Source organism: Ochotona princeps, chromosome 2, assembly GCF_030435755.1.
Source record: "Ochotona princeps isolate mOchPri1 chromosome 2, mOchPri1.hap1, whole genome shotgun sequence".
Classification (NCBI taxonomy): Eukaryota; Metazoa; Chordata; class Mammalia; order Lagomorpha; family Ochotonidae; genus Ochotona; species Ochotona princeps.
The window spans coordinates 91,485,234-91,510,765 of record NC_080833.1 but is presented as its reverse complement, the minus strand read 5'-3'; the positions used below and the strand labels follow the sequence as shown (position 1 = coordinate 91,510,765).

The window sequence follows — 25,532 nt, the reverse complement described above, 5'->3', positions numbered from 1 at the left end:
TTGATGATAAATAGGTAATGACCTTTTAAAAGAGGTCGCTTGTGTCTCTCCCAGTCATTATTGCTCTCCCTCCTCCAAAAATTAACAAATACATGTATGTTGGATTTCTCATTTTTGTTTATTATGTTTACCATGTGTGAATGTGTGTGAGCTGTATGTTGTTTAATTTTGCCCTTTTTGAATTGTGTATAGTTTTGTTAGCATTCTGCTTTTCTGGATTCAACTACAATGATGTTTATCACCATATTTTGCTAATTTCTCTTGTACAGTATATCACTATATAAATATATCAGTTTTGTTGATGTATTTCACTATTGAACATTTGTGTTACTTCTAGATTTTGTGATTGTAAGTAATCGTTAAGTTCCCTTTTAAAAGTACATATTTATTTTATGTTTTTATCTACTTGATAAGTAAAGTGACAAAACAAAATCAAAACAGAAAAGTGACATGCGGGGAGAGATCTCCTTTTTATTAATTCCTTCCCTAAATGTTGGCAACAGCCAAGGCTGGTCTAGGTTAAAGCCAAGAAGCTGAAACTCCATCTCAGCATTCCAGGGGGTGGTAGGGCCCAGGCACTTCCTTGAGCCATTATCTGTTGTCTCACAGCACGCATTAGCAAGAAGCTGCTTTGGAAACAGAGTAACTGGAACTTGACCAGCACTCTGATGTGGGGATGCGAGTGTCTGAAGTGGTAGCATAATTTGCTGCATCATAATGCTCACTCCTATTAATTTTCTTATACCTATCTCCCCATAAACAAGAGATTTTCTAGGAATGTGGAGTAATTGTTAATTTTTGCTAGGTAACAATATTTTTTTTCCAAAATACTTTGTTTGTAGTTTGTTTCCATTTGCACAGGATAAAAATTGCTGTTGTTACATGTTATTGCCAGTGGTAGTATTGTTTAGCTGATTTTCTGCCCAAAGGAATTATATTAAACATAGTATCATTATAATTTCAGTTGAATAAGGTTGGAAATTTTTAAATGAGTTCCATTCTGCCTCAAACTTCACAAACTTTTTTGTCAGCAAGTCCTGAAATTGTTCAAGACTGGTAATGACCTACATTTGCAAACCCCACCAATCATGTTTTTTTAATATTTCATTTTCATCTCTGTTGATTTGTAATAAATGATCACTCTATCCTTAAAATAAGTGGTTCACTTGACTTCCAGGACACCATATTTCATGGATTCCTCTCGCAGCCCTTTCCGTTAGAGCTTCCTTTTAATTTTATATGTATATTTATTTATGAATGCATTTACATTTATTTGTATGCGAAGTTATGGGCTAAATTGTGTCCACTTGAAGAATGACGTATTGAAGTCCTAAGTCACAGCTTGTTGTGATCTTATTTGGGAATAAAGTTATTGCAAACGTAAAACGAAGTTAAAATAAGGTCAGAATGGAGTATGACTGTTGTCTTTATCAGAGTAAGTAATTTATGATGATAAATATATGGAGAGAAAACATTGTGTGGGTGCAAACAGAGATTTGACTTATACTGGTGCAAGCCAAAGAATGCTAAAGGTTGTTGACAAACCCCCTGAAGTTTAAAAAGGCAAGGAAAGACTCCCTTATAAGTTTCAGATGCATTATATTCCTATTGACAACTTGATTTTAGATTTTCAGTGTCTAAAACTGTGAATGAATTTTTTCTGTTTTAAGTCTTCTGGGTTATTTCAACCAACTCAGTGGTTACACAGTTTAGCTGACCAAAATCCTAAAAACCATTCTTAACACTTACTTTCCTGATAACTTTAGTACCCAACAACTATTAGGAAGTCTGTAGCTCAGTCTTCAAGGTGTTATCCTGAATTTGAGCATCCTTATTCTGTTATCTTTTTTTTTGAAAGATTTATTTATTTTTATTGCAAAGTCAGATATACAGAGAGGAGGAGAGACAGAGGGGAAGATCTTCCGTCCGATGATTCACTCCCCAAGTGACCGCAACGGCCGGTACTGTGCCGATCCGAAGCCGGGTACCAGGAACTTCCTCCAGGTCTCCCACGTGGGTGCAGGGTCCCAAGGCTTTGGGTCATCCTCGACTGGGTCCCAAGGCTTTGGGCCATCCTCGACTGCTTTCCCAGGCCACAACAGGGAGCTGGATGAGAAGTGGAGCCGCTAGGATTAGAATCGGCGCCCACATGGGATCCCGGGGCGTTCAAGGCGAGGACTTTAGCCGCTAGGCCACGGCGCCAGGCCCTATTCTGTTATCTTGGTTGAAGCCACCGCCCTGCTCTGAAACTGTTACATTAGCTTCCTAACTAGCTACCCCACTTCTATTCTTGCCTATAGTCTCTTCCCACCCAGTGATAGATGATCATTTAACAGAAAACACTCTTTGAGGGTCTCCCATGGTATTAAAAATTGTATTCTGAGAAAGAAATAAAATGCAAGTACCTTATTTTGGAGATGATCCCAGGAAATAGAGGGAAAGGACAGGAACCAAATATGAGGGTGTGAAGTACATTGGCACCTTGGTTGTTGAGAGCTTAGTATCATTGAGGAACTCAGAATGGAAATAAAACACATTACTCAGAGTTACCCTGCCCAACAGTGAAGGAGCTAGGGTATCCATCCCTATTTTAAATTGAAACTATTGGTAAAGGGCTGTTCTAGAGGGTTAGCAGTACACGTTGATTTCCTAGTATTCCAGCCTGCCTTGGAAAGGTAAAGAGTCGGCTTCTGGCTGCTGTTAGGTGAACATGCGCATGTGGAGAAGATCAGTGTTGAATGAATAAGGGTGAAATACCAACAGTACTTTTTGTAAACATTATCTTTATACTGTGAAAACATTTTTGATAGTATGGTGATGCTTTGCCAAAAAAGAATTTTGTTTTGGCTCACATAGGGTTTAAAAATTGAGAAAGTTCATATGTAGGGGAGGTCTTTACGAAGTTCATTAATCTTCTCAGAACATCATGGAGTGAAACTAGAGACTAAAAGGTCAAAACACCTCAGAAGATGTGCAAATCTCTGGAGACTGAATAACATGCTGCTAAATGAACAAGCGGTTATAGATGAAATCAAAAAGGAAGCTAAAAAAACTTCTTGAAATGAATGAAGGCATCAACACAACATATCAGAACTTGTGTGACATAGTCAAGGCAGTGCTAAGAGGAACGTTCATTTCAGTTAATGCTTATGTCAAGAATTAGAAAGGCACCATCAGAGATTATTACAAGCAGTTATACACCTACATATCAGAAGACCTAGAAAAAAATGGACAGATATGTTGGACACAGACCATTTATCAAAACTGAATCATGAGATAATTGAAAATCTAAGTAGACTCATAAACAGGATGGAGGTAAAATCAGTAGTCGCATATTTCCCAACAAAGAAACATTCCAGACAGGACGACTTCACTGCCGAATTCTAAAAAAAAGTTTGAAGAACTTACTCCAACTCTCTCCAAGCTATTCAAATTATAAGAAATGGAGGAAATCCTTCCAAACTCTTTCCATGAAGCCAATATCACCTTAATATAAAGCCAGATAAAGACACAACAGAGAAAGGTAGCTACAGACCGAAATCCCTGATGAACATAAATGAAAATCCAACTGTACATCAGATAGATTATATACTCAGACCAGGTGGTACCTGGCATGCAGGGATGGTTTAACACATGCAAATCAATAATTGTGATACATCACATGAACAAATTGAAAAATAAAAATAATAGGATCATCTCAATAGATGTAGACAAGGAATCTGATAAAAATCCAACACCACTTCATGGTAAAAACGGTAAGCAAGATAAGCATAGATGAACCATTCTACAACACAATTAAAGCATGGTATGAAAAGCCCAATTCCAGCATCACACTAAATGGGTAAAGACTGGAAGCTTTTCCACTAAGATCTGGAACTAGACAAGGATGTCCACTTTCACCACTGTTATTCATTATAGTATTGGAAGTCCTTGCTAGAACTCTAAGGCAAGAAAAAGAAATTAAAGGAATTCAAGTCCAAAATGAGGAATTTAAATTATCCCTGTTCACAGATGATATGATTCTATATATAGGAGAACTAAAAGACTTAATCAAGAAACTATTGGAACTTTTAAGAGAATTTTGCATGATAGCAGAATACAAAATTAATGAACATAAATCAATGGCTCTAATATGCATAATCAATTCTGTGACTGAGAAAGAACTTGTAAGTACAGTCCTATTTAGAATAGTGGAGAAAAATCTTAAATATCCTGGGTTAACCATAACCAAAGATATGGAAGACATCTATGGTAAAAAATTACAAAACATTAAACAAAAAGAAATAAAAGAATGAAAAAATGGAGAAGTTTATCATGTTCCTGGATTGGCAGGACCAGCATCATGAAAATGTCCATATTACAGAAATTCATATACAAACTCAGTGTGATCCCAATCAAAATCCCAACAGCATTCTTCTCATATATGGAAAAGATGATAGGAAAATTCATCTGAAAGCACAAGAGACCACAAATAGCCAAAGCTATCCTGAAGATTAAAAATCAAGCTGGAGGAATCACAATTCTAGACCTCAAGACATACTACAGGGAAGTGGTCATCAAAATGGTCTGGTACTGGCACAGAAACAGAGAAGAAGATCAATGGAACAGAATAGAAACCTCTGAAGGGATCCCACACATGAACAGCCAACTCATTTTGAACAAGAAAACTGAAAATAATCCAGGGGAATAGTTAGGTATCTTCAACAAATGCTGCTGGGAGAATTGGATAACATCCCTCAGAAGTAAGAAGTAAGACATTCACCTCTGACCATATACAAAAACAGCTCTAGATGAATCAGTGACAAAATCTTCACCCAGAAACCATACAAAAAAAATTAGAGGAAAAGTTAGGAAGCATTATACAAGCTAAAGGCATTGATAAAGACTTCTTAGAAAAGTCACCCAATGCACAGGCAGTCAAAACCAAAATAAACAAATGAGACTACATCAAACTAAGAAGCTTCTGCACAGCAAAGGAATGGTCAGCAAAGTGAAGAAGCAATCAACATAATGGGAAAAAAATCTTTGCTCACTACATGACTGATAGGGAACTAATATCCAGGATTTACAAAGAGCTTCAGAAACTCAGCAGCAAAATAAACAACCCTGTAAAGAAATAGGCAAAGGAAATGAGCAGACATTTTAATGATGAATTCAAATGGTTAATAAGAATATGAAAACATGCTCATGCTATTGGGGAAATTTAAATAAAAAACACATTAAAATTTTCCCTGGTTCCAGTGAGAATAGTTTATATTTAGAAATTTACTAACAAAACCTGCTGGTGTGGATGTGGTGAGAATTGTGCCCTACACCACCATTGGTTGGAATGTAGGCTAGTGCAGTTACCATGGAAGTAAGTATGGCGGGTACTAAGAAATGAAAATTGATCTATCATATGATCCAGCTATCCCACTTATAGGAATGTATCCAAAGGAAATTAAATCTGCATATGAAAAAGTAATCTGCAACCCTGTATTTAAAAAAATGTTATTGCTTTATGATACAGTTGCATAGGCTCTGGGATTTGCTGTCCGCCTTCCTAAGTTCCCTCTCTCCCCATTGATTTCCCCTATTGTGTTAAAATAGGTGGTCCTTCATGAACAGTCATAAGTCCATCATGCTGCAATTGAAGTGTTTTCTGATATTGTAGACATGGATAATGTCGGAGAGTCTGGCATCCTACTGTTAGGATATAAACTGGGAGTCTATCTTTGATCTGGATTCAGAGAGACATACTGCACTTTGTCTCCACATCTAAACATGTCAGTCTCCACTACACTTCTATCATGCATCCCCTTAAATACAGAGCCAGTAAACACAGGCCACAACAGGCAATGTTGTATTTATAGTAGCACAATCCACAATAGTAATGGCTTGGAAGCAACCCAGGTGCCCATTGAAAGTGGAATTTACCATAATGATGTAAATTTTTGCTGATGGTATGTTGGAGCTTTTAATTGATCGGGATGATACTCTGCTGGCTCTGTCTTCAAACCAGAGAGGGTATACCTAAGAAGCTGTTGAACTTGACTGGACAAGAAGATGCTGGACTCTATGTTTGGTATATGCTTGCAATGGGGGAATCTCAACTGAACTTGAACTGTGGTTATGCAACAAGGTGGAGGAATCCACCATGGTGGGAGGGTTTGGGGAGGGGTGGGGAGAATCCCAGTACCTATGAAACTGTGTCACATAATACAATGTAATTAATGAATTAAAAATAATAAATAAATTAAAAAAAAGAAAGTGGAATTTATAAAGAAACAATGATATATCTATTCCATGGAATACTACTCAGCCATTAAAAACATGTAATTCTACTACTTGCAACAAAATGGTCCCAGCTAGAAACCATTATGTCCGGTGAAATAAACCAATGCCAAAATTACAAGTGTCATATGTTCTCTGTGATCTGAGGCAACCTCCATGTAAAATGTCAGATAAATAGATATATTTGTAAACCTTTACATACATATAGTATATACATAGTATACAAATAGATATATTTATAAACCGTTACATACAAATAGTCTAATAGATTAACTGTATAATGGAGACTAGCATACCTGGATGAGAAGATACATAGCAGTATGCTTCTCTGCTTCTGAACAAAATGAGGACCCCCAAAGAAACTATTAAAAAGACCTTCACAATAGGATACTAGACTACCTACCATTGTCTGTACCTACAATGTCATGGTACACTAAATAGCAGAAAGAGATCTGTGACTTGCTGAAGGACTATACTATTGTAATATTGTAATAATATGTGGGAAAGCAGTAGGGAGGAGGAAATGGGATATGGGGAGTGGAGGAAGGAATCCCTGTTCCTGTGGAACTGTATCATGAAAAATAATAATGATAAAAAGTAAAATTTTAGAAAGCAAACAAAAACATATAGTTAAAATAAAAAATGGCTCATGGAAAATGTGCATTACCTTTTAATTCCATCCACAAATTTTAATTTTCTGGTTTCTCTGGAAATATTAGGGTATCTGGGAGCCCTGACCTTTATTCCTATACAAGGACAACTGGATAGGGATGGCTGAAACTCAGTAATGCTGATGTTTCTTGTGGACTTTACCTTCCCTGTGCGTTATGCCTTTAGATGTCTTCCTTAGCTTAGCTTTCCCAAGTACTTGAATTTACAGGTTTTTTGTCTTTTTAAACTTTAAGTTTATTTTAAAGGTGTGATTACAAATACATGTGGGACATTTTGGAGAGTTGGGAGGTGACAGGTGGGAGAGAGAGAAATGTTTCTGCCTTCCATCTTTTCTCAGCAAGAAGAGAGAGATTGATCCTCCAGGCTGCCAGTGTTCAAATGAAGTTGGGAAAGGGAGTGGGTTTATGTTTCCACCCAAGATCCCCAGTGACAGGAAGTACATTCTGGATGAGGGGTCATTGATTGGTAAGCAGGGTTTTCCAAAGAGCAGGGCTAGTATGGCTTCCAGCTTATGACCCTAAAGTGGTTATCTACCTGTGCCATTCCATTCCTGCATCAGAGATTTCTGACTTTAATCTGCTAAAAGGTGCAGATTCATCACATTTAGTTTCTTTCTGCTGATTTGAGGTGTAGGGCTTGCCTGTCATAGGTTTTGAACTCTTCTCTCTCAAGAGAGAGATCTCAATGGATCCCTTTCAAGTCTGACAACTTCTTCTCAGCACCAATTGCTATGTCCCCTTTATCTTCATCATTACTCCAAGAGAGTGTTGGCTTCTTTGCAAGGGCAGCAATGTGGTGGCTCTAATTATGCAACCTGTTTGCCTAGACCAGACTATATACCCACGGATTCTACTCTCTGAGACTGGAGATCCTGACTTGTTTGAAGGCAACATGAGATGAAAGCACTGGCTTTTTGCCAGTGTGAAAGGCCATTGATGGGCCTCCCTCCATAGCAGAGAGGACTTTGCTGGCTGCAACTTTACCCACATCAAAAGCCTACAGTGGGCCCCACCTGGTCCAAGGACCCTAGCAAGTGGGTAGCAGCGGTTCACTCCCACGCCCCCATGAATTTAACATTAAAGAGTGGGCAACTGTGCTGGCACACTGGTATAGTTAGCATGGAATTTACATGAGCCAGGCCCAGAATGCCAGTGAATCTTTGGCTGTTTTTCTCCCAGCTGTGTTAACACTTGCCTAGGTACAAGGTAATTCAGGCAGTTGCCTACACCTGGATGAATTTGGGCTCTTTAATGTTTTCCCTCACTCCTTTGGTTTCCTTTACCAGTCTTCTCTTGCTTTCTCTTCTTTTTCTGCCTAACTAGTCTATGCATTTTGCTCTTTTCCGAACAACATCCTTAACTGGATTGCTCTTTTTTTTTTTTTTTTTCCTGTTATCAGTCTGACAGTCTTCAAACCTTGGATCAGCCATTGTGACCATTTGGGGAGTGAACCAGCAGATGCAACATCTCTTTCTATATATATAAAACTCCCCATTTCCAATAAAAATAAATATTTTTTAAAAGGATTATAGAAATATTTAATTGAGTGGCTTTGTTTTTTGTGAGGGAGGATGAATGGAACTGCCCATCACTTTTCAGGTAAGATAACTTAACAGTAACAAAATTTCTGACTGAATGCAGGTCCTCTCACCTCAGAGGCCATGTTCTTGTCTGTCTTAGCATACTATCTCCTTAAGGAAGTATGACACATCCAAAGGAATGTTCCAGGCAAAAGCAATAGTATGAAAGAGATGTTGCATCTGCTGGTTCACTCCCCAGATGGCTACAATGGCTGAGGTTGAGCCAGTCCAGAGCCAGGAGCCAGGAGCTTCTTCCAGGTCTCCTACTGGGTGCGGGGGCCCAGTGCCTTGCACCATTTTCTAATGGTTTCCCAGGCCAAAAGCAGGAAGCTGGATGAAAGTAGAGCAGCCGGGACTTGAGCTGGTACCCATTATGGATGCTGGCACTGCAGATGGAGGCTTAGTCAGTACACCACCATCCCAACTCCTATACAGTATTTTTAAGATAACTTTGTTGCTTTTCCTTGGTGTCATATTTCTTAATCTCTAATAGAAAAGTTCTGCCCTGTAGGAGCTTACGGTATGATAAAAGAGTAACTTCTGCAACATTATACTGCTAATACATGGGACAGGATTTGGGATGCTAGACTACTAATGCAGTCAATATTTTGAGAACCCTTATCTTCATAGTTCAAAATGTGTTCAAAAAGTTCATGGAAGATCCATATTATGAAACAACTGCATGAATTTTTTTTGCATTGAAATAAATTCTTATTAGCTGGTTTTGTCTGAATAGCACCTAGTTTGAGGTGCTAAGAGCATTAAGATACAGGTTTGCAGAGCAACATGAATTTTGTTAAAACTGAAGCAAGAATAAATCTCAACTTTATGGTCAAGTTTATGTGAAAAAGTGGTGAAATCATTGATGGTTTAGGGCATGTTTACATGGTCAATTTCCCCACAGAAATCTGCAATTTACAATATGGATAACTAATTTTAAGAAGGGGTGAGATGATGTTGCAAGATAAAGGCAGCAGCAGCAAAACTTCCTATCAATTTATGAAGAAAAAAGAGTTAATTTGGTTCTAACCTAATGTGAGAGGGCAGCCAGTTGACTGCTGATGCAATAGCCAATGCCAGAGACACCTCAGTGGGTTCAGCTTACAAATTCTGAATGAAAAACTTGAATGTTCCCCTCACTAAGTTCCAAAACTCTTGTGGCCAGATCCACTGCAGACAAAAGCAGAGATTTTGATAAACATTTTAATGAATAGGATCAACATTTTTGGGGAAAATTGTAGTAGGAAAGGAAACATGGCTTTCCAGGTATGGCCCCGAAGATAAAGAGATGAAAGTGGTCCAGTCATGACCCAGGTAGCCTGGTCAAGAGCATAGACCATGGCAACATTTACTTGGGAAGCTCCAGGTATTCTACTTGTTAGGTTTCAGGAGGGCTGAAGAGTGATAGCACCAACTTCCTAGGAGAGTATTTACAAAATTGGTCATAACTTTAACAAGATGTCTTGGGAATCTTCACCAGACACTTCTCTCTAACCACCATGGTGCTCTTGCTCAATCATCCCATCAAAAAGGGCATTTTATACATTTTTTTGTGGAAATGTTACAGAACTTAATGTACATATTTTTCTCCTCTGAATTCTTTTGGCTTTATAATGCAAGAAAAAAATCTCAAAAAGCAGCCAATTTTCTTCGGTGAATAAAGTAAAATACACTATACTGACATGGTTTAATTCCCAGGACTCCCGGTTCAATTGGATTTTTAAAAAAATGACTGGACTGTTGCTTATCAAGATCTTTTTACTTGATGGAACTTAATGTTGAGAAATAAAGTTTGTACTTTTAATTTTTATCTTTAATTTCCTCAAAAGCTTTTAAAATTATCCCCATTCCACATTTGCAACAGTATATAAAAGAGAACAAGATGCTGTTCTTGTTGGGTTGCATTTCTAGCACAGCAATAAAGAAAAATCAAAAGCTACCTCATTTAACATTGTGCTAAAGATTACAGAGGAAGTGATGGGATGAGAAAAGGAGAGATGTTTTAGGTGGAGAGAAGGCCATGTATGAAGGCTCTGAGGCGGAAGTGTGACTGGAAAGTGAGAAATTAGTTGACTAAGCAAATGAAGCCAAGAAAATTAAAAAATCAGAGAAGTGATTTGTCCATGATGATTGATAGGTGGTGGAACTCAGGTCTTCTGAGTTGCTTGGCCTTCTTTCCTGTGAATCACACTACCTTTACATTTAGGAAAATTAGCATATATGTATAGCATGTATGATTGTTGAAAATAAAGTAAAATTGGAACTCATTAAAACACAGACTTTGTAAAAGAAACTCCAAAATTTCAACTTATAATAAGTGAACCATACATTTGGGGAATTTTAAATGAAGCAGGTAAAATTTGAAAATATTTATTCCCTAGCTAGCAAGTGGTAAACACAGCGTTGAATGAACAGGATGTGAGTTCTGCTCTTGAGATTCCATTTTTCATGGAAGCCACTATCTAGGTAGCTTGAGAATGTTATCACTAACTCTAGCAGAAATTTGTATGGCAAGTGTTATGAAAAATTGTTTGATCTAGTGACTGGTGCAGTGGTACAGCAGACTGATCCTCTGCCCTGTGGTGCTGGCATCCCATATGCATGCTGGTTCTAGTCCTGGCTGCTTCACTTCCAATCCAGCTCTCTGTTTGTGGTCTGGGAAAGCAGTGAATTATGACCCAATCCTTGGGACCGTTCACTTACATGGGACACCTGGAAGAAACTCCAGGCTCCTGGCTTCAAAGCAACCCAGTTCTGGTTGTTTTGGCCACTTGGAGAGTGAACCAGTGGATAGAAGACCTTCTCTATCTCTGTAAAATCTCCCTTTCAAATAAGTACAAATAAATCCTTAAAAAAGTATATGATCTTGTACAAGTAGCAAAAATTGTCAATCTTCTGTAACTTCTTTTGCTCCTTATATATAATGTCTTTGTAAAAAGCTATTTTTAGTTGGTCATTTGTTTGCACCTTATTGCCTAATTATTTTAACTTTTATTGCACTTATTAGGTGATTGATATAGGAGAGAGTATAGCCATTCCAGATGAATTCACTGAACAAGAAAAAATGTCTGGAGATCGGTGGAAGCGTTTGGTGGTAGCAGGAATAGCAAGTGCAGTTGCACGGACATGCACAGCACCTTTTGACCGCTTGAAAGTCATGATGCAGGTAGTTGGCACAGCTTACCTACCCTGTTAGAGCTGAAGTAAAATGAAAAGTCCTTGAGTAATAGCTTAAATATTTTGGACTCTTTTATACAACGTTCATTTAAGTTTTACATTTTCCTAAAGATGTAAATTTTCTTGTTTTCAATATTGAAGAATTCCTTAAATTTTCTTAAGATTCTATTAACCCAAATAAAATTTTCTTTGAAATAACAGTAAAATTATTCTACTAGTAGAGATTTTTCAGAAATAAATCCTGAATAAAGTATTAAGATATATTATTCTATTTTTCAATAGTTGTGTGATTCTGCTCTATTTAAGTACCAAGTATATATTCATAAGAGAAAAGTAATCTGTCTAATTACCTTTAAGTTACTGAGTGACAGATTATTAGTAGTAGTCATAAACAGTGTATGGCTTAGTAACATTCATAATTAAAATTTAATATTTGCTGTATACTTTTTCTACAAAGATATAAAAAGCAGTAATCCACAATCTAGGTAATTTAAATTTGTTTTTAAGCATGCATGTCTGGATGTTTGTTTTTCATTGTCATATTGGTGGAATTTTAGTAATGTATTATGAAGTTATTATAAATATGATTTATTTATGTTAAAATTGCAATAGTTATGTATTTACAATGCTAGATAGTGATTTTGTGAAGTTTGCCTTCAGAGAAATTAGAGTATATTCAGGCAAATGGGAAATTACGCATGTAATAAATGTGATGCAAGTGCTGTATATTCAGACAGAGATGAAAATAATGTGATGGAAATGCTCAGAAGGAGTAAGTGCCATTCTCTTTTGGTTTCTTATTTCTCATATAAATATGTAGTGATGTCTTGGTTAAGGACAGGAAACACACTTTAAATGGCCAAAGATAGTGGAAAACTCCACCATCCTTCTGTATGCTTATTCTTTGTGTAACCAGTGTTACATTCAGTCAGTTGAGTAAATTCTTCTAGTTGTTAGGAAATGTCAGGAGTGAAAAATCCTCCTCTTGCAGGTAGAAACAGGAAAAATTAACTTCCTTAGTAATTAGGCTGATCAGAAAAAAATAAAAATGAGATATTAAGGGACCAGTATTAATATAGTACGGGGCTACACAAGGTGGAGACATACAGGAAGGAGGGAAGGCAGGGAAAGGAATCAAGAAAATAAAGAAGATATATTTATCACATACTTATCATTTGCTAGCTGTTAGACATACAAAGATGCCAAATATATATTTCATACTCCAAGCCCTTACGCACATATAAGTCTTCTATTGTGCTAATGCTGGTGATGGTGCTATTGACAACAGTCATTCCTTATGATTAGTTGCTGTGTGTAAGGTAGTAGGGAATTGTAGAGACATGGGGTTGGGATTTTGTAAGGGATTGAAAACGGGTCCATAGATTAGGGAGAGTGAAAATGAATGGAGCAAATGGCAGGGCCTGGAAAGAGTGAAAAAGAGGAAGAAATTGGGCCCTGTGCAGAAAGGAGGAGGAAGAAGTGGGAGACATAAAGGTAAAGTAACTGGAGAACAAATGACAAAACTGACAGGAAGGTGAGTGAGAACTGGGGAGACAGTAATAGTGTAATGAACAGCAAGAGGAAGGAAAGCAAAGGGGAGAAAACCTTTGCCATTTATGCTATTGGTTCACATTCCTTTCATTTACCCGTCTGTTTGACATTGAAGTAGATTAATTAGGCTCTATCCTCTTTATGAATGGAAGTATTGTCGTGTGAGTCTCACACAACAGAAAGATACACTGTGAAATACATGTTTGTCATATGGCCAAAGATAGTCCAGAGCTGTTGGAGAGCAGGGACCAGAGTCAGATGGCCCTTGGTTGTTTACATTTATGGATCACTCCCAGTTGGGTCTGCCTTTCAGAGGGGATCATCATGCCAGGTTACTTTTAGAATTAAATTTTGTACAGCGCTTAGCTTAGTGTCTGGTACATAGCGAATGTTAAAAATAAGGCTCTCATTTTGGCAGAGAAATAAATAAATTGCACTGTTACTCTTTCATAAAAGCCACATTAACATTTCTGTAGTTATATTTTTGAGGTTTTACACATTGCATTTTTAAACCACAGTAAAAATATATGCCACTTAAGACGCATCTGGAAAATAGAAAAGACGTAAACATTACCTTTCCTCCCCCCACCCAGAATGATCATTATTAACACTTGAGTGAATTACTTTAGTATTTTTTAGAGTAGCAATAGCCTTTTGTTAGTTTTGTGCCTGACAATATAAGTATGTTTCTATGTCACTTCATATTCTTAAAATATGATTTTAATGATTATATAAGTATTTGTTTTATCATTTCCCCTGTTGCTAGAAATGTAGGTGGTTTTTAATCCACCTTTAAAAACAATAAGCAATAATTTTACAATGAAGATATTTATGATTTTTTTATTTTTGGGGAAAATTCCTAGAAATTTACCTTGTGATATGAACATTTTTAAAGTCATGATGTGAATATTCTTGATTTAACATAGGAAGACACAGCCCTTTCAAAATGTTTGTGGAAAATGGAATTTAAAAATACATTTAAGTTGACACAAAAGATTTTTGAGGACTGATGTTGTTGCACAGTGAATTAAGCTACTACCTAGCCTATGATGATGCTGGTATCCCGTGTGAGCACATGTTTGAATTTGGGCTGCTCCATTTTTAATACAGCTTCCTGTTGCACCTTGGAAGGCAGCAGAAGATGACCTGCATGCTTGGGATCTTGCCACTCCTGGGAGAGGCCTGAATGGAATTCCATGCTTCTGGCTTTGGCTATTGCACCATCTGGGGAGTAAACCAGAGATTGGAAGAGAACTTGCATTCTGTGTGCGTGTGTGTGTAACGTCCTGTCTCTCTCTAACTCTGTCTTTTAAATAATAAATCAATCTTAAAAATTGAAATCAGTTCATATGAGGGGTTCTTTTAAAAGTTTATGAAAAATATGTAGTAAGAAAAACTTATGTAAGGGTTTCAAACTTTTATGCACCAAAATAAACTAATCTATTCAATTTCCCACAGGCTTTTCACAAATTTACTTATTTACTTGAAAGGCAGAGTTACAGACAAAGGGATAGAAACAGAGAAATTTCCATTTGTTATCTTCCTCCCCCAGATGGCTACCATGGCCAGACCAGGAACTTCACCTCTATCTCCCACATGGGAAGCAAGGGACAAAGTATTTGGCTATCTTCCATACTTTCCAAGCATGTTAGCAAGAGGCTGGATCAAAAGTGGAGCTACTGGGATTAGGAACAGTGAGATACAATCCTGGTCCCTCCACAAACTTTTTATAGCACTTTCATGTATATTTGTAAATTGTTGTAGATTTACTTTGCTCATAGGAGATTAAAAGTTTCATTTTTTCTTGGTTTCCCATTATCATCATTCAGAGAGTATTCTGTTAATGTTTTCACTTTCACTTTCTTTTTATGTAAAGATTTAGTTTTGTTGAAAGGTGGATTTTACATAGAAAAAATATTCTGTCTTCTGATTCACTCCCCAAATGACTGCAATAACCAGAACTGAGCCTATTTGAAATCAGGAGCCAGAAGAATCTTCTGGGTCTCCCATGTGGGTGCAGAGACCCAAGGACTTGGGCCATCTGCTGCTGGTTTTCCCAGGCCCCAAACTTGAAGCTATATCAGAAGTGAAGTAGCTGGTACATGAACTGGTGCCCATATGGGATGCCAGCACCATAGGCAGAGGATTAGGTTTCTGTGCCATAGCACCAGTCTCTTCACTTCTGCTTTCTTAAAAACATTTTTCTTATCAGAAAAGGATAGACTTTTTAAAATGGGAAAACATCAAAAGCTTAGGCGATAACATTAATTGTGTAATAATTGTATAGTAATTTGCTAAAACAAAATTGAAACTAGCTTAATTAACAGAAATCTATTATATTACAATTCTGGAGGCTGCAAGTCCAAAATGAACTTGTTGGAAGATTAGTGCCTTCCCAGCGCAGTGTGGGATACTTCACTCTAGATCTGTGTCCTTGACTTGTAGATGGCCATTTCCTCTCTATGCCTCCTCACGTTGTTTTCTCATTGAATATGCCGTGTCCTTGAGGCAAATTTCTTCCTCTTCTGTCATATTAGGACCCTTTAGAACACCTCGCCTCATGACTGTAACTTTTAAGTATATGTTGGTAACAAGATCAAAATTAATGTGTTAATTTTAAATGTTTCTGAAGATGATAATGGCATTAAAATCATGGATTTATGCATATGTGTATAATTATTTCATTAGCAATAGCAATGCTGATATCATATTGCCATAAAAATGACAGATCAGTTTATCTTCTGTTGGCTTCTAGGTTCAGAGTTTAAAGACAAGGAGAATGAGATTGGTTAGTGGATTTGAGCAGATGATAAAAGAAGGAGGGATTCTTTCTCTTTGGCGAGGAAATGGCGTAAATGTGTTAAAAATTGCACCAGAGACATCAATCAAGATTGGGTCCTATGAGCAGGTACAGTGTTCTTTGTCTACAGATTTTTTTAAAGATGTATTATTTTTATTTGAAAGGTAGATTTACAGAGAGAAGGAAGCACACAGTAAGATCTCCTAGTCCTTGTGGGTGAAAGGAAATGGACACTGCTGTCATTGGAAGAGCTTTGGTGAGGCACTTCAAATGCAGCTACGTAAGTGCCATGATTTGGGCACAGATACAGGCAGGTTTATGGGAATGTTATTTCTAGTGGCTCCATTTATTCAGTGAAATGGGAAGCAAGGAAATGTTGAAAGTGTGAGGAAAAAGCAGAAGACATTATATAGTTTCTAGGAGAGTGGAAAACCAAATGGACTGAGGAATTAAGATTGCTGGCTGTAAAGACTTAATTTTGTAATCATGAGTGTAAGTTGAAGTTAGCTAGTGGGCAGATCTATAAAGTCTTGCTTTCAATAGTGTGTGTGTGTGTGTGTGTGTGTGTGTGTGTGTGTGTGTGTGTGAGACAGCTTTATAATTCAAATATTTACCCTTTTCCCCTTCACTTTTGACAGAGCAGATCTTTAATTTACATTGTAGTCAAGTGAAAAGCAAAAGATCCTAGTTTGCCAGTAATACAGACAAGGGTTATAAAACAGTAATCAAATGGAAAAAAATGATTCTTTCACCCATATACAATGGTGGATTTCAAAGGAATCACATATCATTGAAGCTATAGTAGTACAAGATTCTTAAAGGTTAGTTTGACAAAGGTAAAAAAAAAATGTTTGAGAAAACTGTATTTGCAGCAACATTGATATGTGTAGGTATTTATTTCCTTTTTTTCTTTTTAAAATGATTTTTTTTAAAGACAGTATTACAGAGAGAAAGAAGAGAGAGAGATGGAAAAAAAGAGAGAGGGAGAGAGACTGAGAGAGAATCGATCTTCCATCCTTTGGTTCATGCCCTGAAATGGCTGCAATGGTCGGAGATAGGTTGGTTGAAGAGCCAGGAACCAGAACCTAGGGGCTTCTTCTGGGTCTCTCTTCTGGGTTCAGGGAACCAAGGGACTTGAACTATCCTCCCCTGCTTTCCCAAATTATTATCAGGGAGCTGGATCAGAAGTGGAGCTGACAGGACTTGAACCAGCTCTCATATGGGATGACAATACTTCAGGCAGAGGCTAAGTCTGATATGCCACAGAACTGGCCCCATTTATTTTAACCTAGTTTTTAGCTTGCACATGTAAAGGAGAATATGCAGTATTTGTCTTTCTGTGTCTGGTGTATTTCACTCAACACAATGTCTTCCAGATACATCATTTTGCGATGAATGATAGAATTTAGTTCTTAAAAGCTGAATAGTATTTCATTATGTATATATGCCAGACTTTCTTTATCCATTCTTCTGATGATGGACACTTTGACTAATTCCACATATTGGCTGTTGTGAACAATGCTGTTATAATTATGGTGGTGTGGGCATCTCTTTGAAACAATGTTTTCCTGTCTTTTGAGTGTATTCCCATTAGTGGGATTGTGGGTCAGAGCCAAATTGACGTCTGGCACCATGTTCTTCAAGATCCTGAACTGTGAGTTAAAGAAGCCCCATTTAAAGTTCACCCAACTTCAAGGACAGCACTTGTAATACTATATTAGAGTAGAAGTTCTTGATAAAGAGATTATAATATTTAAACTTACAAAGGTTAACTGGAGTCCATTGTATATTAGTAGTAGTAGTAGTTAAGGAGACTCAAGGTGGCAGAATAGGCTTTTGCCATTAATATAGTCTAAACTTTAAAATGTAGAATCAGTATTAGAAATGTCACTGAAGGATTTAATTTTTATGTCCTGTGTTTAATGCTAATTACTAAAATGTGAGCCTTAAAGTTTTTTTCCCCTTAAATTAGTTTTATACACAAAGGTCTCTATTTGCATAAAATGGGAGGAAAAAGATTATTGTGCTTGCTTTTCTTAAAGTAATTCTTTATTCTGAAGTGGTGCAGATTTAGAGTATGGTAATCAAGTGAGCAATATAGTATATAAGATGGCATATATACAACATAAAGAGACGCTATAAAATCACAATATAAAAATTATGAAGTTTGGTAGTGTTTATGTGTCACTCATTCTCAAAGTTGCCACAAAGGCTGAATTGGAAGTTTCATGTCTGCATGAAATTTCCTATATTTTTAATGTGTATGATGGACTTAACTTTTCTTAAATATTAAAGTCTGCTGATTGCTATAAAAATAGTAGTAAAATATCAAATTCTCTGAATTATTGGCCAAAGGAATGCTATATAGAGTAGTAGTTAAAGTCATTGACCCTGAAGCCAGATTCCAATCCTAGGCCCACCATTTATAGGCTATATAAGATGGACAATCTGTAAATATTCTTTCTTTTTCTTTTTTAAAGTTTAGATGATGTTTACAAGGATGACCAGAATAGAAAGGATCCAGGGTTAGGGAGAAGTGGGTCATTGCTTCCAACTCTCTATTTCCTCTCCCCATTTCTGGGGGTAGGGGGCATATATGGGGATAGGCCATACCCAGCCTCCAAACTATCCCAGCACCCGAGGATGGGAAAAGGCCACCAACATCAACCAAGGTTCACAATGTGGTACATGCTGCAAAGGTTCTGCGCAGGTGGATGCAGTAAGTTTTGAAATGCTACTGATCTTGCCGATCTGTGGATGAAGAATCCCTTCCAATTGTCCATTGGTTGACCATCAACTTCACAGTGTCCAATAGCCCAGATATTTGTAGTCATCGCCTGGCTGGGGTAGCTGTTATATGTTCTGTTCTCCATTCTCTGCTATGATTCCAGATGTCCTCTGGAGGTCCCAATGAGCTACCATGTCCTCCGTGTGCACCATGGTCTGCCGTCCAATACTCCATCCTCTACAAAGAGGAGGACCAGTTCTCCTAAGTGGGCTCATGGACCTGAGCCAGGTGACCCGGGATCCCCTGGACCCCCAACCCCTGGGGCTCACAGACCCCAGGAGACCCAGGCCCCTCTGGAACCCCCACCCATGGGGCTCATGGCTTCAGTATCCACCATGCAGGCAGACCCAAGGATCTGGGCTAGAAGACCCAGACCCAACTGGACCCTCTACCCCTGGGGCTCATGGACCTGACACTACATAGGTGGGCCCTAGGACCTGGGCCAGAAGACCCAGGTTCCTCTGAGCCCCAACCCCTGAGGCTAATGGATTCAGCACCCACCATGCAGGCAAGCCCAAGGACCTCAGCCAGGTGACTCAGGCTCCACTGGAGCCCCCACAGCCAGGGCGGGCTCACAGACCCAACACTTACTACATAGCTGGGCCCTAGGATCTGGGCAAGGAGATCCAAGCCCCACCAGATCCCTCACCTGGGCCTCATGGACCTGACACTCACCATGTAGATGAGCCCTAGAATCTGGGCCAGGAGACCCAGTGCCCTCTGTACCCTCTACCACTGGGGCTCACAGACCTGACACCCACCCCCCGCCAGACTAACATGGCTCATCATTCCTCAGCATCCATCAGTGGGTGCTTCAGCCTAGTTCAGTTCAACCTACCCCCAGTTCCAACCTGTGCTGGTTGATGCTACAGGCTAGTCTTTACCAGTCAGCCCCCAGTCCCAGTTCGAGTGTGAACTGGCTGGTGATGCAGCCCGACTCGGTCTGTCTTACATCCCATCTTGGTTCTTGGATCTGCCAGTGAATGTTATGAACTTGCCCGGCCTGGCCCATGCCCTGACTTGAACCACATGTATGCCTGCAGGTACTGTAACTTGGTCTGGTTTGGGCTACTGCTTGCCTTGGTTCTTGTGCTTACCTGGAGGGACTGCAACCTGACAAAGGAGTTCACCAAACTCCTCTATCCATTCTTCTGCCACTAGCAAATCTTGCACACACCAGGGGTCTCTGGCCCAGGTTGACTTTGTCTACCTGTTGTCCTGGAAGGAACAGTGTCCTTGCCCAATTGGCCCATACCCTTTCCAGATTTTACTGTTGGTTGCTGCAGCCCAGTCACACCTGGTCCATGCCCAGACACAGTTCTCACATGGTTCAGCAGGAGTTGAGACCATCCAAGTCCATTCTACACCCATCCTGACTTTCACGAGTACCAGTGGGTGCTGGAGTTTAGCCCAGTCTGGCACTCCCCAGGCCCAGGCCACACCCTTGCTAAGGGAGACTGCAGCCATGTTCAGCCCAGGACAATGCACCGATTCTGGCATTCCCATTCATCAGCCCAGCTGGGTATTCCAGCCCAGCTGGGGTGTCCCCTTAGCTCCCAAACCAGGTCTATTCCCAGAAACAGTTCTTGTGCATGCCAATAAAGATTGATGTTCCATATAGATGAGCCATATATTCCCCTGCAGATTCTACCCCCAGACCTGATCACTCATTTGTTGACTTCATGGCCCAGCCTCACAGAACCTTTTCCCTTTTCTGATGCTCTCTTGTGGGTTCCATGTTGTAGCCCTTCCTGTAGAGCAGCCTTGTGTATGGACATTCCAGAGAAGTCATTCCTCACCGGATCTGAACCCTAAGATCCCTGCTAATCCACACCCATGCCTTCTCCCATACTCTGTGTAAGTTCACACCCCAAGATCCCAGATCCCACCTTAGCTATCCCCAGCAGCAGCCATATGGCTGGGAAAGTCAAGCATTCATGCCTCCAGGTTGGACTCATGTGGGCTTCCCCCACCATGATGGCAGTGGTCAGCAGAGCCAGGGTCCTGTGTCTGCCCAAAGCTGCCTAAGATATTCCCACAGTGTGGTTACTGTGGAAGGAGGAATCTTTTGGGGCATAGACAAGCCCAGCATTTTCCCACTGCCTGGCAATGGTGGCCAGGGCTAGGATCCCAAGCGCTGAGCCTACCTGGCTCAGATTTCCCCAGCAGCAGCTACGCGGCTGGGAGAGCTGAGCACTCATGCCTCCAAGTTAGACTTACCTGGGCTCCTCCCACCAAGATGGTGGCAGTGGTATATAAATATTCTTTAACTAAAATAGAGGTAATAATGATTAAGGTTGTTTGGGGAATTCAGTGAATTAATATGCATATAAAGTGCCTAGACTAATAGCTCACACAGCCATTTACAAGCATAAGCTATCATTTTGTTTACTAGACCAAGTGTAAATTATTTATAGGTAATTTGTTTTTACTTATTTGCTGCTAAGAGAGAAAGGAGGATCTATTAACTAACATGCATATACATATAGAATTGTATATAAACTATAATCAAGGAAATGTGAGGCAAATGTGAACATCATGGCTGAAAAGGTCTAAATGCAGTAATGGAAATCTCAGACTGTCTGAGGATCACAAAACCACCCTCAGGTTGAAGGGTTCACAAGAAAGGGTCACAAGACCTGGCATTTAGCAGCACTTTACCCAAGACTTGTCACTACAATCAATGTCCAGAAGTGTTTTGTCCAAGTTCTTCTAGTTGTTCTATGGTTTTAAGCTTATGTCTAAGTCTTTAATCCATTTTAAGTTGATTTTCTGTTTGTTCTGTGAGATTAATATCCAGAATTGTTTTTATTGATGAGACTGTACTTTTGTCAGTGACACCAGAACACAGACAACAAAAGAAAAAGATGTATAAGTGGGAATACATCAAACCAAAGAGCTTCCACACAGCAACAGGAATAACATATAGAGGGGAAAAGCAACTTACTGAACAGGAAAAACTATTTGCAAATCATATATCTTCTCAGAGATTTTATTTAAAATATGTAAGGAGCTCACATAACCCTTGGTGAAGATCAGTTGACTAGATGTATGGGTTTCTCAGCTCTCTGGTTTATTCCTTGGTCTAGATATTTATTTTTAGCTCAGTTAGAAGGTCTGACACTTTGTTGTTCTTGCTTATCGTTGACTTGTGGTTCATCTTTTCTTGTTCCACATACATTTTAGAATTTTGTTTCTAGTCTTTGTAGAAACAACGACACTGAGATTTTGATTAGGGATTTCATTGAATTTGTAGATAACTTTGAGTAGTATTGAATAATATTTAATCAAATGAACAATGATATCTTATTATTTGTGTCTTAAATTTTCCCATCAGTGTTTCATAATTTTCATTGTATAAAATGTTTGCCTCTTTGGTTAAGTACACGCCTAGAAATTTTATTCTTTATGTCACTGTTGTAATTGGCAATTTTTTTTGGTTTGGCAATATTTTCTTAATGTTCTACCTCATGTTTTTATTAAATATTAAGGGATTTTGTTTGTTGAATTTTCTGTCATGCAATTTTATTGAAATTTTTATTACCTGTAACAATTTGGGGAGGTTGAATGTTTAGAATTTTTTAACAGACATGCTCATGTCATCTATACAAAGATACAGTCGTGCACTGTGTAATAAAATAGCAATTACAAACTGCACATACAATAAGATTATATTGCCTAGGACTATACTAGGTTTGTTAGTTTATACAAGTATACACATTGATATTCAGGTGACAAAATCACCTAATGATACATTTTTCAGAACGTATGCCCACTTTTAAGTGTTGCATGAATGTACTTTTACTTATTTTAGTAATACCCCTTATTGTTCTGATTAGGGCTTCTAATAACGTGTTGAACAAAAGGGCTGAGAATGGATGTCCTTACCTTTATTAGATCTCGGGTGGAAGCTCTTATTTTTTTTCCCTTTGATTATGATTATGATGTATGTTTTAGTCTGTTTTCTGCTGTTATAGCACAATAACACAAACTGTGTCATTTATACAGAAAAGAGGCAGGCTTGGAGACCAAAGATTATTGGCTATTAAGAGCTTTCATGCTGCACAATCCCATGGTGGAAGGTTAGAGAGCAAAAAAATGTATGTTAACGAGGAAACCACAGTGTCATACTGCTTTGGCAATATGGCATAAATTCTTTCAAGAGGACCGTACCTTCATGACCTAGTAACTTCTTTTTAAAAAATGTTCCAGAGTACCTTATTAGTGTTTCTTTCTCCCTCCAAATCCAGTATTTTCAGTGAAAAATTTTTGTGAATTTTTGGTAACTAGTTTTATATTTATACTTTGAGTTTACACTTTGTTTAGTAGTGCAATATAATGCAAGTTGTAGTGTAATAAAATTTGAGTTTTAAGGTTTTACTTTAAAATTGTTCATCTAGGAATAGGAGCAAAAAGCCCTACCTATTAAAACTACTACACAATGGCAACGAAGTTTCAACATGGGTTTAGAAGAGACATTCAAATCATATAAGTATTCTTATCTCTTATCTGTTGTTTCTTTCATATGTTACCTCTATATTCTTTTTTGTTTTTTAATTTGTATTATATTTTATTTTTTATTATTATCATCCCATATCAGAGTACCTTGCTCAAGTCCTGGCTCCATACCTCCTGATTTCAGCTTCTTGCTGCTGTATGCCTTGGAAGGCTTTCCACCTATGTGTGAGACCTGGATTGAGTTCCTAGTTGCTGACTTGCATTGATCCAATCTCAACTATTGCAGGCATTTGGGGAGTGAACCAGATGGAAGATACTTCTCTTTCTCTATCTTTTGGATAAATGAATAAATCAATCCATCACCTTCTTAAACTGTAATATGTGTGCTTCAACAAGCCACCACCATGTAAGTTTTCATTGTGGTAGGCTCTTCTATCCAGGAACCAATTCCTGTACTTGTTAGGGTTCATTCTAAGCAACTGATTCAAAGAAATTCCAGAACCCAGTGACTTAAGTAAGAGAGGGTAAGTAATCTGGAACTTACAATAACTACCATTATCACTACATGACTTCAAAGGATGTGCCTGTTTGTGATTTTCCAGGTGAAAGAAAGAGGAAGAGTACATGTCAAACATCTTTAGGATAGGATTGCAGAATGTGTACACCCAACTTCCCCTCCTATCTCATTAACCAAAATTACTTAGCTATGTAATTTATATACAAGGGAAAAAACAATAGTCTGCTGTTGAATAAGCCCTGTTCCTAGAGAAGATGGTTTTTACTGGAAATGGATAGCACTCTCTCTGAATTAACTGAAGCAATTGTATTTCCTGATGGGAAGTTACTGATCTGAGAACCAGAAAGTTAGGTCTTAGCAAGCAGCTGAGTCACATGGATCAATCACTAGAAAAGGCAAACAAAATCATCCTGCCTAGGAAGTGGCGAGGGCATATGCTTGCTAGAGTTGTTTTGGACACTAAATGTTCAATCTTCAGGAAACTCATGATCTTTAGATTCTGTTGAAGCCTGGTTGGTGGTTAGGCTTAGATTTCTATCTTTGCTTTTTCAACATGTATTCTTATGATAATCTGGCTTGAGCTAACAAGAATGCATTATTCTTTGTAACAAATAGAGCCTTCTACATTAAGTTACTATTTCTGATTTTATCCAGTAGCTGAGCAATATTAAATGTATTCCATGTGTAAGATGTGGTGGTAAAAATTGCTAATTTCTGCTCCTTTTGGGTCATTTGCATACCCCTTATGAAATAAAATGTTCAAGAATTTGCTTAAGTGACTTAGAATTACTGTTAAGTTGTTCTGCAGGAAAAGGTAAAGGAAGACTCATTAGAGGATTTTTAAGCATTGGACAATTCCATAAAAGTTAACGTTAGGTATTCTGTAAGGTTGTGTGCTTATTAGGCATATGGTGTAATTTTTAAATACGATTTTATTCCACTAATTAATGCTATAGACTTGGAAACTTTATTTCACTTCAGTAATATACATTCCAACACTTTCATTCATACAGTATAAAAAATGGCTTAGTTTTGATGACGCTCATGTAGGAGTTCTTCGCAGATTCATATCTGGTTCATTGGCTGGTGCGACTGCTCAGACCTGTATTTATCCCTTGGAGGTATGCATTATTATAGCATTTTAATTAAAGCCATGCTTTAGATGAAAACTACAACTTCTTATGAATGAATTCCAGATCAATATTTTATATAATAAACTTACTTCCAGCATAATACATTGCACTGGTCCCACAGGGAAAATAATACTGACTGGCATTTTACGGGTGCCATCCAAAATAGGTCCAGGTGGCCCTCACACCTAATGGCCAGCAGGTTCCAACAAGATCAGCACCAGCAGCACTCTATTTAGGACACCTACTGTCTCTCTAGTCCTGGGAACTGCTTGAACCAGAAGTGGAGAAAGGTTGTACAGACAATGGTTCAGCCACAGCAGGGGATCACAGGAGGTGGAGAGTGATGAGCCAGGAGCTGGGGCTATGGAGACCGTGGTGGAAGCCTGACACGTGAGCCCAGGCCTGAGACTCACAGGAGGGAGTGACACAAGTGACTACAAAGGAAGAACTGAGTACCAACCACAATCAGTAAAATCAAACTATAGACTTGTGGGTGACAAAGCTTAGAAACCTGCCCTATGGAGATGAATCTGCTAACCACAAGTGAAATGACCAAGAGCAAAAGACTAGACAGAGCCCCAGTG

The 25,532-nt window shown here is 38.4% G+C and overlaps 1 protein-coding gene across 3 annotated transcripts in view; it reads left to right on the top strand.

Annotated features, from left to right (window-relative positions):
* LOC101535193 (mitochondrial adenyl nucleotide antiporter SLC25A24) overlaps positions 1 to 25,532 on the top strand; it is a 42,315-nt gene that overhangs the window by 9,503 nt on the left and 7,280 nt on the right. For 2 of the 3 annotated variants that reach the window (XM_058659775.1, XM_058659768.1), the window contains exons 5-6: positions 11,532 to 11,690; positions 16,008 to 16,160. In XM_058659775.1, the coding sequence (XP_058515758.1) occupies positions 11,532 to 11,690; positions 16,008 to 16,160 (312 nt within the window). Of the gene's footprint in view, positions 1 to 11,531; positions 11,691 to 16,007; positions 16,161 to 24,828; positions 24,937 to 25,532 lie in introns of all 3 variants that reach the window. The other variant, XM_058659762.1, reaches the window with a different exon arrangement.